The following is a 14784-nucleotide window of genomic DNA, read 5'->3' as shown; positions in this document are numbered from 1 at the left end:
TGCCATTAGTCCTTCCCCTCCAGAATGATGCAATTCAGATCCGTCATTCCCACTTGTTGAACACGCTTCAGAATAGATTCTTTTCAACAGAACCACAAAAGAATTAATGTCAGGAAAGAGCGGGTTTTTTTGCGTCTGGCTTGCTTCATCATGATTGAAGCCAATCACAGTAGGATCGGAACTGGTTTCAAACGGGAACGACGGTCATATAACCCAATCAGCAATTTGCTTTAAATCATAGTGGGGATGCAGCCCTAGTCTCTGAAACAGCAGAAAGCTTGCTCCATCCTCAATATGACATCCCTTCAGATATTTAAACATGGCTATCATATCACTTCTTAACCTTTTCTTCCCTAAACTAAACATAGCCAGCTCCCTAAGCTACTCCTCATAGGCATGGTTTCCAGACTTTTTGTTATCTCTTCTGGACACACAAACATTTGTTTCTGTTTATACTAATATTTGTCCTAACTGTGAAGAGTTCAAGGGGTCAGTCTAATTTTTTTATTATTTTTTTACAAATGAGGGCAATCAGGTGAAAAGGACTGAACCCTTTTAGGCCTGCTAGCTATCAAGCTCCTCAACACCATCCCACTCAATTTTTCTCACAACCCCACTCACTTCCAGTGTTCATAGCCATTTGAGTGATATGGGGAAGTAGGCTTCAGGAAGGTAGAATCAGCATGTGTGCACAAACATCCATATGAGTCCTTTGGTTTAATGATTAAAGACCCACACTCCCAACTGACTCATTACTGAGGAACAGGTCGGTCACTACAACATGTACCTCAAGCCATGTTTAATGGAGCTCTCCATTGAAAATTAAATGAATACTGAGATATGGTTTCAATGGTGTATAATTATTTAAATTACTTGAAAATATGGCCTAGCCATATAACATTAAGCCTACTTGATATTTTATGTATCAAAATATGTAGTATTTTAGAACTGATGAATAAAGTACTCTGCAACTGGTTTAAGATCATTGTGAAAATACTTAGAAGAGATGGTCTTTCCATTATATTCCCCCAGTTATGAATTCCCATTACCTTCTGCTTAAGACGAGAGCACTATTCTACATCCTGTAGTGTTAGAAAAGGAAATCTCCCAAATTTAAATATATGTTATAATTCACATCTTACAGCTTATTTAAAAGACCTTTAAAATACCCTTTCCATATGCTATGAAGCACTGAAGGTTGATTTCCCCTTATCTTGAATTCCCAAATCCCAAATATTCCAGAAGCTAAAACTCACCACATGGATGACTGAGATAGTAATACTTTTGATTTCTGATGGTTTAATGTCTACAAACTTTGTTTCATTCATAAAATTATTCAAAATATTGTGTATAAGATTACCTTCAGGCTATGTATATAAGGTGTATATGAAACATAAATGAATTTATATGTTTAGAGTTGGGTCTCATCTCCAAGATATCATTAGGTACATGCAAATATTCAAACATCTGGGGGAAAAATCCAAAATCCAAACTTCTGGTGCTAAGCATTTCAGTGAAGGGAGACTCATCCTGCAGTACTGACTTTTCAAAATCTCTTCTGCAGATTACATTTCCCAGGTTTTCACTCTCTTACACATGCATCTTATTTTAAGCAGTGTTGTTACAAAAGTTCTCCAAGTGCCACAGGGCAGAATACAAGTATGGAACACACCTCTTCTTGTCTAGCACCAGAATCCACACCAGCGCAGCTGTTCCTACAGAGTCAACAAACTTTAGCAATTACAAAAGTGCCATTCATTAATTAGTAAGATATAATGCAAACACAAATTAACAAAGCTAAAATTAGCGCTCTGGATGCCGGATCATCTCTGCCTGCCAGAATGCCACCAAGATATGCGCAAAGCTAAATTCAGCGGTTTTTACAAGACCTTTTAAAAAAAACCGCTACACTGGCGGATTCTAGAAGATGCTTATGTTTCCATTAATCCAGACATCACAGAAAGAACTATGAAGTGAAAACAACTGCTGGAGATACTGACAGAGCACCTTCCACAAAAGCAAAGGATAAAATAAAATGCGCCAGCAGAAACCGGGGGAGGTTTTAATCAAAGCGTGGAGCATGAACAATGAAAGAAGACGCTGTTTTCAAAGCATTGAAACACTCACACTTTAGAACAGAAAGTTCACAATGATTAAATACATTTGCACCTCAAGGAAGAGGGGGAAGGAGAGGACTATTGAAGGCACCATTCCTGCACTCCAAAATACAAGAGCTCAATGTAAGCATTCCCTATTCATGGCTAGCAAGGAAAGATTGAGCCTTTGAGGCTCAATGGCTGCATCCACACTGTGGAAATAATCTGGTTTGGCACGGCTTTTACTGCCATGGCTGAATGCTATGGGATTCTGGGAATGGTAGTTCCCAGAGTCCCAGACTTCTATAGCATACAGCTATGACAGTTAAGATGGTGCCAAACCGGATTAATTATGCACTGGATTGGATGCAGCCCATGAATGAAGGAATTCAAGAGCAGTTTAACTACCCCTTCAATGGCAAGGAGAGGAGTAAAACCAAGCTCCCTGGTGTCCTAACACACCTTTTAGGAAGTGGGGATCCAAACCTGTATTAAAGATTGTGAGGCACGGAGTAAGACGATCGAGGAGGTGAAAAGGTCTGACGTTTCTCTCACAGGACAGGCTTCTAGAGAGATCTTGTAGCACCTTTTGAGACTCACAGAATGAAAGACATGGGCAGCAGGAGCTTTTGTGCACAGACTGAAGCCTTCCAAAGCTCACGCTGCCAATTTGTTTCTTTCGGTGAGTAAAAAAAAGGTGCTACAGGATCTCTCTCTACTATGTAGAGTCTCCACAGACTAATAGGGCTGTATCTTTGAATGCTCAGGGGCCAGGACAGCCATCTCCATTGAGAGAGATCCCTGGGACTAAAGGGGTGTGTAGGGCTTTCCCTTGAAGTGCAAGAAGCCCCGATGGAGTCAGGGCAGAAAGAAAGGAATCAAAGAAAGAAAAAGAGAGAGAGAGAGAGTGGAAGGAAGGAAAGGAGAGACCAGGGTTTCTAAAAGGATCTTGTCACACCTTTGAGGCTGAAAGAACGAAAGAGGCTGCATCCACACTGGAGAAATAACCCGGTTTGGCACGGCTTTAACTGCCCTGGCTCAAGGCTATGGAATTCTGGGAGTTGGAGCTCCGCTCTGGGCCCCACAACAAACTCCAACTCCCAGAATTCCATAGCCTTGAGCCAGAAAAAGAGTTAAAGCCGTGCCAAACCGGTTTATTTCTCCAGTGTGGATGCAGCCCTGGTTTTCCCAGAGGCTTTTCCAGAGGAAGAGCAGCATGGCTCTTGCCTTGACTCCCCCGCCCCCCCTCAAAAAACCCTCGCCCTCTTCTGAGCATCACAACCACAACCACAACAGCCCCCGAAGCCAAGCAGCCAAGCCATGGGGCCAAGACCCGCCAAGAGCAAGGGGAGCAGGCGAAGGAAACCGCTCCAAAGCCCCAGAGCCAAAAGAAAGGCAAAGCCATGCCCCGAAGGGAGGGCGCTTGGAGGGACGGAGGGTCCCAGGGCCAAGGCATTACAAAGACTCCTCCTCTGAAGGAAGAAGGAAACCCAAAAGGGGCCGAACAAAAGCTCCAAAGACGACTCCTGCTAGGACTGTAGTCAATCCATGCTCCCAATAGAGGACGCGTCCGGGAAAAGGAGGACTCCCGGTCCAGCCCCCTAGACTCCGACCCTCCCCAAAGAGGCTCAGAAGCCCTCTCGGGACTCACCGAAGAGCAAGAGGAAGAGGAGGCGCAGGGGAGGCTTCTCCCCCCTGAGCCCCATGCCTGCCTCCCTCCCTCCAGAAATGGGGGCCTGGGGGGCGGCTGGGCGGCTGAGCAGCAAGAGCAGCCCCAGAGAGTCCGGGCTGTGGGCTGGAGGGCGGGCGGGCGGCAGGGCTCGGCTGGTCCTGGAGCCGGCAGGAGGGACGGGAGGAGCCGCCCCCTCCTCCTCCTCCTCCTCCTCTTCAGCCCAGCCAACCACCGAGGCAAAGTTTCCCTGGCCCCCTCCCCCAGCCCTTGCAAGGCGAGGAGGAGGAGGGAAGGGGAGGCTCCCCTCCGAGCAGGGAGTCCCTCTCTCAGGGAGGGGAAGCTGAGACCCCTCCGCTTGGCCCAGGGAGGGAGGAAGCCAACCAGGGACTGGCTTGCCTGCCAGGAACAGCCCAAAAAAGCCACTAAGACAGAGGGATGCTGTTGGGCAAATTGATACATTACATTCTCCTTTCCCTTTTTCTCATTCTATCACATTCTATTTTCCTCTTTCTCCTTCTATCTCATTCTATTTCCCGCTTTCTCTTTCCATCTCTTTCTCTTTCCCTCTTTCTCATTCTAATTATCACGTGACTGCTGTCACTCACAAATCTTGGAGGCAGTTTAACAGCTCTCTCCCAAGATTCTAGAACTGCTAGTAACTGCAGTCCCTGCCTGAGGCGAAGCTAACCCCTCAGGTTGGCACAGGGAGCAGTAACCAAACCAGGGCCTTGCCTTCCAGTAATCGGGATATACTGTTGGAAAAAGGATGCATTACATTCTCCTTTCCCTCTTTCTCATTCTATCTCATTCCAATTCCCTGGATTACCCTGCATTGTGACCAATATAACCTTCCATTTTTCCCCATGTGAAAAAGTAAACAGAAAAGGGAATACTCTATGATGATCTATGAGGGGAAAGTCCAAGTACCACTGCTGAAGGAGAACAAAGGCTGGAGGAAGGAATGGGCAAAAGCACCTGTGAGTACAAACCATTCTGGGCACAAAATGCTGTTTGAAAACACTGAAATTCTGGACCATGCCAACAACTTTCAGGTCAGAATGTACAGGGAAGCCATTGAAATCCACAAACACTTGGGCAACTTCAACAGGAAAGAAGAAACCCTTAAAACAAATAAAGTTTGGCTACCAGTCCTGAAGAACACCAAAACCAGGACTCAGCAAATGCAAATGAGAAACCACTCAGGGTCAGAGGCTTTCCCAGCAACCAATGATCACCAATTAGCAGACACTAATCCTCTTTTGCACATCCTCCTACCCTGAGCAGGCCATCAACAACAGAGCAATACACAGATTAACATGAGAATCACTCACATACACACACACTCTCTCTCTCTCTTCCAGGTCAGCATTCTCTGAAGATGCCAGCCATAGATGCTGGCAAAATGTCAGGAATAAACTCTTCTAGAACATGGCCACATAGCCCAAAAAATCCACAAAAAACTATGGATGCCAGGCATGAAAGCCTTTGACTTCACACCTCTGAGTATTCCTTGCCTGAGAAACCCTTATTAAATTCATGGGGTTGCCATAAATCAACAGGTGACTTGAAGGCACATACATACACACACAGGTAAGAAAGTGCATCAGAGGAGCTCACTCCTTCCACAGTGCCTCAATTGTGGGCCACCACAAACTTCAATTCCCAGAATGTCATAGCATTGAGCCAGGACAGTTAAATCTGTGTCAGACCAGATTATTTCTCCAGTACAGATGCAACCAAAGTGTGCTTCCAACTCAACAGCAACATAACAGCAACATGGGTCAACATAAGACCGGAGACACCCATTCTCTCCCCAGCCACCTGCTCCAGGAGTAACAAAATAAGGCCTATACCAGGGCAAAAGTTCTCTTCATAGATAGAGAGAAGAGGCCATTTATTATTCAGGTTGTGTGTGAAGTAACACAAGGCAAGGCCAAGGCGTGCTTCAGACCTCTGGTAAGAAGGCACACATTGTTCCAGCGCCTTCCTTAGTGAGGAGAAAGGAGCACCTGGGAAGTAAGAGGAGTCTTCCAGTTTTGGCCAGCAGTCCTATACATGGCCTGCTTGAGAGCAGTCCTATACATGGGTTGCTTGGGAGCATTCATTCATAGAGAAAAGGGTACTGTCTGGGTAACTTTGGATAGAGCTTCAACTTCCCTAACTTAGCACATCTCTAGGGTTCTGGGCTTTGGTTTTTTCCCCCAGTTTGGGGCCTGCATCTCTGGGAAGTGCATCCAGAGCAACTGGAAATGGAGGGAATTCCGTTCTTTTCCTCAGATATAGAATCATAGAATCATAGAATCGTAGAGTTGGAAGAGACCACTAGGGCCGTCCAGTCCAACCCCCTGCCATGCAGGAAATCCAAATCAAAGCATCCCTGACAGATAGCCATCCAGCCTCTCTTTAAAGACCTCCAAGGAAGGAGACTCTATCACCCTCCGAGGGAGTGCATTCCACTGTCGAACAGCCCTTACTGTCAGGAAGTTCCTCCTAATGTTCAGGTGGAATCTCTTTTCCTGTAGCTTGCATCCATTGTTCTGGGTCCTGTTCTCTGGAGCAGCAGAAAACAAACTTGCTCCCTCTTCAATATGACATCCTTTCAAATATTTAAACAGGGCTATCATATCACCTCTTAACCTTCTTTTCTCCAGGCTAAACATCCCCAGCTCCCTAAGTCGTTCCTCATAGGGCACGGTTTCCAGACCCTTCACCATTTTTGTCACCCTCCTTTGGACACGCTCCAGTTTCTCAATGTCCTTTCTGAATTGTGGTGTCCAGAACTGGACACAATATTCTAGGTGGGGCCTGACCAAAGCAGAATACAGTGGCACTATTATTTCTCTTGATCTAGACACTATACTTCTATTGATGCAGCCTAAAATAGCATTGGCCTTTTTAGCTGCCGCATCACACTGTTCACTCATGTTCAAATTGTGGTCTACTTGGACTCCTAGATCCCTTTCACACGTAGTTTCATTCAGCCAGGTGTCACCCATCCTATATCTGTGCATTTTATTTTTCCACCCTAAGTGCAATACCTTACATTTCTCCGTGTTGAATTTCATTTTGTTAGCTTTGGCCCAGCTTTCTAGTCTATTCAGGTCATTTTGAATCTTGATCCTGTCCTCTGGGGTATTAGCTATTCCCCCTAATTTGGTGTTGTGGTGACTTGGGGGCCTTTCCCTGGAGCCCTTGGCGCCCTGTGCGTGGCCCTTTACTCCCAGGGAGTCCCCTCTTGTCACACTTTTCCCTCTAGGATCTCCTAGATCTCCATTCTTGCTCCCTGTTGAGCAAAATGAGACCCCTGGAGGTCCTATAGTCGCGCTGCCACCACCCAGTGAATGAACTATAAATTATTAATTATATTTATAGTAGCTCCACAGCTACCCCTTCCCCACACACACTGGGACTTGTGAGGAATAGAGAGAGAGAGAGATCTAGTTTCTGTCTGTACTACCCCAGAGCAATCAGTAGCCGAGTCCAGGCACGTGTATAGGAGCAAAGAGAGAGACAGCTGATACTTTTAAAAGAAAGGAGTTTATTTTAAAGAAATAGCATGGAATAGGAAGATATCATTCGTGCAGAGCCACCTTGCTATGCAGGTCTAGAAAAGCATAGTTGCAAAGAGTTCATTTCACACAAGCCATTGTTGAAAATAACAAAAGGCCTAAAACGCACTAGCTAACACATTTCCTACTTACTCACACAGTTATGGGATTTGCAGTCCTTGTTGAGTTCCCGGATGCAAGGAGCTGGCCCTCATGGCCTAGCTCCACTTGCATCACTTTTGCCTGCCTCAGTGCAAGCACACAGCTGGTTCCTCCAAACAAACACAAAAATGGAGAACAAAGGACACATGGTCCTACAGGGGTATTTAAAGCCCTCTCTTTGAATCTTCTTGAAACTGCCGCTCTGGCACTGCTGATTGGCCAGGTGAGCCTTACGTCAGCTATGATGCAGCTGCTCATTAGCATGTGATGTCAGCTCTCATTAGCATGTACCTCCCCTTGATTAACCCCTTATGGTTCAGGAGAAGTTCCCAGATGACTGGAGGACCCCAGTCATCACAGGTGTCATCTGCAAATTTGATAAGTATGCTCCCAATTCTGTCATCCAGGTCATTGATAAAGATGTTGAATAGCACTGGGCCCAGGACAGAGCCCTGTGGGACCCCACTGGTCACTTTTCTCCAGGATGAAAAGGAGCCATTGTTGAGCACCCTTTGGGTTCGGCCGGTCAACCAATTACAGATCCATGTAACAGTTCCTTTGTCTAGCCCTCATTTTACAAGCTTGTTTGCAAGAATGTCATGGGAAACCTTGTCAAAGGCCTTAGTGAAATCAAGATATACTATATCCACAGCATTCCCTTCATCTACCAAGCTGGTAATTTTATCAAAGAAAGAGATCAAGTTTGTCTGGCATGACTTGTTTCTCTGAAACCCATGTTGACTTTTTGTGATTATGGCATTACCTTCTAGATGTTCACAGACTCTCTGTTTAATGATCTGCTCCAGAATCTTTCCTAGTACTGATGTCAGACTAACTGGACGATAATTGTTGGGTTCCTCTTTTTTCCCCTTTTTGAAGATGGGGACAACGTTTGCCCTCCGCCAGTCTGCTGGGATCTCTCCTGTTTTCCAGGAGTTTTCAAAGATTATTGCCAATGGCTCCGATATTACATTTACCAGTTCTTTTAATACCCTTGGATGGAATTCATCTGGTCCCGGAGACTTAAATTAATTTAGATTAACAAGGTATTCCTCTACTATCTCTTTACTTATTCTGTGCTGAAATTCCCCTATTCTGTCTTCTGCTCCATTATCCTCAGGTTGAGCACCCTTTGCCTTTTCTGAGAAGACTGAGGCAAAGAAGGTGTTGAGTAAGTCTGCCTTTTCTCTGTCTTCTGTTAGCATTTTGCCATCTTCTCCACGCAGTGGCCCTACCGTTTCCTTCTTCTTCCTTTTGCTGCGGACATATCCAAAAAAGCCCTTTTTATTGTTCTTAACCTCTCTAGCAAGCCTGAGTTCATTCTGCATTTTAGCTTTTCTGACTTTACCCCTACACATACCTGCTATTTCTTTGAATTCCTTTTTTGTGATTTCCCCCTTTTTCCATTTCTTATACATGTTCTGTTTCAAACTCAGCTCAGTTGAAAGTTCCTTAGTCATCCATCCTGGTTTCTTCAGACACCTCCCGTTTTTCTTTCTCACTGGAACTGTTTGAAATTGTGCCTTCAGTATCTCCCTTTTGAGAAAGTCCCATCCGTCCTGAACTCCTTTATCTTTTAGTATTTCTGACCATGGAATCGCCCTCAATACTTCTCTAAGTAATATGGCGGGCTGCAGGCATTTTGTGGGAGGAGGGTCTCCTTTCCTCTTGCTGCTGCTGCATATATGCAGCTGGAATTGTGGGAAAGGTTTAGGATTACTTGGGCTGCATCCGCACTGCAGAAATAATACGGTTTGACTCCACTTTAACTGCCACAGCTCAATGCTATGGAATTTTGGGAATTGTAGTTTGTTGTGGCACCAAAGCTTCACTGCTGCATACATGCATCTGGATTTCTGGGAGAAGTTTACTTGGGCTGCATCCACACTGCAGAAATAATGCGGTCAAGGGTATACGATAGCTGCGCTCCCCTGCTAGAACCTCCAAACAAGCTCAAGGCTATGGAATTCTGAGAATTCTTATTGCTATCGTGAGGAATCTGTCTGCTGATGGCAGCTAACGATGAGAAAGAACTGGTTACTTCACTAAGGGTGAATCTGCATGGCACAAATGCTCCAGTTTGACACCATTTTAACTGCCATAGCTCAATGCTATGGTATTCTGGGAATGGTAGATTGTTGTGGCACTAGAGCTCTCTGACAGAGAGCTTAATGTCTCACAACACTACAGTTCCTATAAGTCCATAGCCTTGAGCCATGGCAGTTAACATGGTGTTCAGAACAGTTCTCAAAAATCTCCTCCTCTGGGATGGATGGGGAATGGAACAGAACAGGGACTTCCTGTGTAGGGTAAAATGCGTCCCTCACTCGTTCTGTTCCCTTCCCAGCCCCTTTTCTACCGTTTCAGGAGCCTGTGCGATAAACTAGTTACATAGAAAAAAGTATGATACCTTACAGAAATTCTGGACATGGGACCATCATAGTCCTCTTTTTCATTGCCTGATAGTGTGGCACTTTGGGCTCAGAAGGATTTTTTTTGTCTTAGTGGTGTACTGAATAAGGGAATTATGTTGCACATGGAGTGCTGCTGAGGAATCAATGAAACAAGCATAGATTGTGAGTGGGTACACTCTTACCTTTCAGGTTTTCACTTTAGGGATTTTCTGCAGACTGGTTTGCCGGGTGTTCTCTCTATTTTGCAAGAAAGCTCTGGCCACCTTCACTTGGACCTTGATAACATCTCAAATAGATTACTGTAAACATTCTTAAAAGAGGACTAATTTTGAATAGTGTTTGGAAAACTATAACTTCTAAAACATAAGTATTACCTAGGACATGCTAAAACAAACTTTCTATCAGCCGCCAGTTTCTGCAGTTTTTGGGCCCAAATCAAAGTGCTGTGTTTCCAATTTTTAAAAGTCTATATGGGTGTGCTACAGGGGAGGAAATCTTAACTGTATGCATATGAACCTGCTCCATTATTTAGATCATCATCTGAAAATCTGTTCTGGACTGCATACCCTAACCCAACAATGTCTGAAGTGTAGTGAAGGATTACAGAGACCTGAATTATGGCACCTAAATTATGGAACTCCTTTCAATTATCATTACTAGTCCATCCATATTTATACAAAAGGCCAGCTCTATAAAAGAATTTTTAAAATATGCAAAAACACAAATGATAATTTGTGAAGTCATCCACATTCTTTCTGCACTAAAGAAACATTTAAAATTATACAGTTGAGTGATCAATGTGAGGTGTACATATGCTTAAAAATACTTGGTGTGATTGGACAAACTGATACTCAAATCAAGAATCCTTGAACTGCAGAATGATTTTAAATAACAGGAAGGATTCATTGAAAACAAACAGGAGGAAAACACTGACAACATTCCACTGAGGTAGAAGCTATAGCCAGGCATCCCGAAAATAGTTTAGTTCTCCCATAACAAATAGTCACCAGTGTATTAAAACAGGGGGTGGGTATAGGTAAGAAAAGGATCTAAATATCCTAAAGGCAACTGTTCCCATCTGGCCTTGGAAGCTATGCCCGGTCAGCCTTGGCAAGTATTTGGATGGAAGGCCACCAAAGAATACCAAGTGCTGTAGGCTATTTTTCAGAGGAAGGAACTGGAAAAAAACCACCTGTGGGTATTGCCTAAGAAACCCTTATTAAATTCATGGGATTGCCATTGTTACCGAGTATGGATTTATATAAAATTTTGGGTGCCATGCAGTCTGAAGCCATGACCCCTGACTGACCCCACAGCGATCTGCCATTAAGTGAGGAGACTACTTAGCCAGCTGCCCTGCTAAAGCATGGTCTCAGGAGAAAGGTAGATTTAAGCCTTTCAGAGGAAGTTTTGGGAGTTGCAAAACCAGATTTGCAGGGACCAGCACAAGGAAGACAATAGCTGTGGCTTCCTTTTTAATGAGCCAGTGATTAACTCAATGGCTCGGCCATCAAGGTAGCTGCTCTCCTGAAAAGTGTCAGACCTCATGCATTGTGCAACTATTGTGTAGCTTTTGGCTTAGACAAAGCCCAAGTAATCAACGCCTTTGTCTCGCAGGCAAGCCATTGCCTGAGGACCTGTTCAGCCCTATATAAGATCTGAGTTTCCAGCTCTTTTGAGCATTAAGTTGTTTGAGCCTGAGATTCCAAAGAGCATCCTGCTTCTCTGAAATCACTGAGCGAAGCCAAACTCACTGTCACTGGGCCTCTAGTTAGCTTTGCCTGCCGGAACTCAGTTCTTAAGCCACCGCAGCCGCTCTTTCCTTTCCCGTTCACACAGCCGTGATCCACCATCCATCCTATATTGCATCCGACTTCCTGGAAAAGGCGTCTAAGGTAATATTCCCAACGGTGCCTCTCTCTTCCTTCCTTTACTCCTCAAACTCACCCCTCCCTTGCTATAGCATTGAATGTGTGTGCGCGTGTGTGATCCTTTTCTGTTGTGTGGCTTTAATAAATGTTCATAGTTTAACTGCACCTCATTGGTATCCGAGTCTCTTTCTCTTGGGGGTGGACTAGGCGACCTCTGGTATAGAGGGAACACGATCCTATGTGTACATTGTTAGGACACACCTCTCGTATTTGAGCTTATTAAAAATTCCCCTAATTCGATCCTTCCTAACACCATAAATCAACAGGCACATACATACACACACAGGTAAAAAAAGTGCATCAGAGGAGCTCACTCCTTCCACAGTGCCTCAATTTTATGGTTCACAATTTAAACTTTCCAAAAGAAAGCTTACTCATCCCTAGAAAGGGGTCACAACTGAGAGAAGATGGGGGAATGGCAGGAGGGGGAAGGGTGGCTCACCATTGCTATGTTCCCTTCCAGTACTAGCTTTGGCTTGGCACAGCAGTGAACATAAGAGACCATCCCAGAAATGCAGGCCTGAAATATTTCCCCTGAATGAATGCAGCACTTGTCTAACAACAATAACAATATAAACCCCTTCCTCACACTATTAACTCTGCATGGATATTGTAATTATATACTTTAATCACTAAAGAGCATTGGATTTAGTTATGCCAGAACAAAATAAAGTACTTCTTACAAAAGTTCTGCTCTTATTTTAGAAAAAACAATATATTTCCTGTGTACAGTCAGCCCTCTGTATCCAGACTCTTTCTTCATGGATTCAACCAGCAATGACTTGAAAATATTCTCTCTCTCTCTCTCTCTCTCTCTCTCTCCACACACACACACACAGAGAGAGAGAGAGAGAGATATTCCAAAAAGGAAACCCTGATTTTGCCAGTTTATACAAGGAACACTATTTTATTATGCGAATCTATTTACTGGGACTTGAGCATCCACAGATTTTGGTATCCATCAAGGGTCCGGAATCAATCCCCAATGGATACCAAGGAACCATTGTAGTTTCCTAATGGGTATTCCATAGATCATACATGACATAATGTACGTGGATTTTTAAAAATGAAACAACAATATTTCAAGCATTGTCAATGTAAGAGGTAACTTCACTGCTTAGAAATGTCCATTTTATTAGCCATATATCTCAGGGGAAACCTTGCAACATTCTTCTATCTGATCCATAAATATTAACAGCCATTGAGAATGGTCATCCATAATTAGCTTTAAATTTAATAGGGATAATAATTCCTTCTGTTTGAGGAAGTAGTATATGAATACTCCTGAGTAATTTGTGAAAAGAGATCAAAGGCCAAAAGGAGTTAAGAATACACCCTCTGTGGTGTGATCATTTCTGAATCTCCATATGTTCTGTAATAAAATAGAATAAAGGCTCATGCAGGGCTATTTAGCTGTCCTGATATTGATCTCTTCCTCTTACCAGTACAATACTTTTGGCCTAATGCCGGCATACATTCCGTGATTCTAGGTGAGGCTATTTGCTCTGCAGATCAGGAAATGAGTTTTGTTGACTTAATTAATGGGGTGGAGATGGGGATGTTTGGATTTCATTTTTAATTCTCAAGTTTAGTGAAGGGAAATATTTTATTTCAGTTTAGTGTTTCTCAAGTCATTAGTAAAATAGTTCTCATTGCTTTCCTGTTAACTTGTTTTCATGGACCTGTTGTACAGACTTAGGCCATACTCCAACAGTTAGGTGTACTCACTTTCAGCATTAAAAATGGGCCATTTGTATTGAGCTCTGCTGGACTGCGACCAGTGAGCTGAACTTGTTTTTGACTTACTAGTGCATATGACTTGATCTTGAAAAATGGACAAAATTGAACATGTGACGTGACCTTGGGCCATTCACACTTCCTCAGCTTCAGAGGATGGCAATGGCAAACCTCCTCTGAACAAATCTTGCCATGAAAACCCCATGATAGGTTCACCTTAGGGTCATCATACGTTGGAAACAACTTGAAGGCACACATCAACAAAGTGTATATGTATGAGCTGAACTAGCTTGTAGAAAAAAAAATCTGAACTAGCTTGTGGAAGAAGAAGAAAGCTGTGTGTCAAGACATGCATATCAATGTGTGCATTTGTGAGTGTGTGTGAGAGAGATAATAAGTGCTGCAGTGCAATGTCTGTCTTAATTGTGTTATATATTTTAGTACCCTCCAGATTTGTTGGAGTAGAGTTGCCATCACTCCCATTCCACACAATCTGGGAATGGTAGGAGTTGTGTCCAACACATCTAGAGAGCCCTGTGTTTAGCAATCATGTTCTATATGGCTGCTTTGTGAGTAGGACTTTTGATATTTTGGAATTATGACCCTAAATACCTCATGGTGAAATAAATCTCAGTTGAAATGTCAGGGATTTACTTCCAAATAGGAATGTGCAGCCCCCTACCTCCAAGAAATGCCATTAGTCCTATGTAAGTCATTGTGGTTTCATGGTTTTGATGCAGAAGTTTTCTCTATTTTCATTTCACATATTACTATAGGGAAATTAAGAACACCCATTGAGCCACCATCTCATGTCCAGAGGCCCCAGAAGTATTTTTAATGCAAGGTGCTCAATATTAAGTTTAAAAATTAGATTCATCAGATATCCTAGCTGTGTTGAAAATGCAGCTTCTGAATATTATACAACTGTGGTCCCAAAACATTTTTGGGCTACAGCCTATTTCCTCTTGGATGACAATTCTAGTGGCCCCAAAACATATATTTAGTCATATTTGGTCTACTCTCTCTCTTTTTTTTTTAATAAGTAGTTTTCTTATGAGAGTTTTCTTAAAAAACACCAACAGCAACCACTGATTATCAAACAACAACATTACGAAAAAAAAAGAAAAAAAAGAAAGAAAATATCCACAACACATAAGCCGTTTCCATCAATATATAAAGCAATACATTTTGATTTCCTAGAGGGAGGGACATGTTTTATCCAAA

At 43.3% G+C, this 14784-nt stretch overlaps 1 protein-coding gene across 1 annotated transcript in view; it reads right to left on the bottom strand.

Moving 5' to 3' along the window:
• PTGFRN (prostaglandin F2 receptor inhibitor) overlaps positions 1-3895 on the bottom strand; it is a 125576-nt gene extending 121681 nt beyond the window's left edge. Inside the window, exon 1 of the mRNA XM_042460615.1 lies at positions 3748-3895. Coding sequence (XP_042316549.1) covers positions 3748-3802 — 55 coding nt within the window. The 5' untranslated portion in view covers positions 3803-3895. The remainder of the gene's footprint in view (positions 1-3747) is intronic.
• Positions 3896-14784: the final 10889 nt, after the last annotated feature.

Source organism: Sceloporus undulatus, chromosome 3 (genome assembly GCF_019175285.1).
Source record: "Sceloporus undulatus isolate JIND9_A2432 ecotype Alabama chromosome 3, SceUnd_v1.1, whole genome shotgun sequence".
Lineage (NCBI taxonomy): Eukaryota > Metazoa > Chordata > Lepidosauria > Squamata > Phrynosomatidae > Sceloporus > Sceloporus undulatus.
This window is presented reverse-complemented; position numbering and strand designations above follow the sequence as displayed.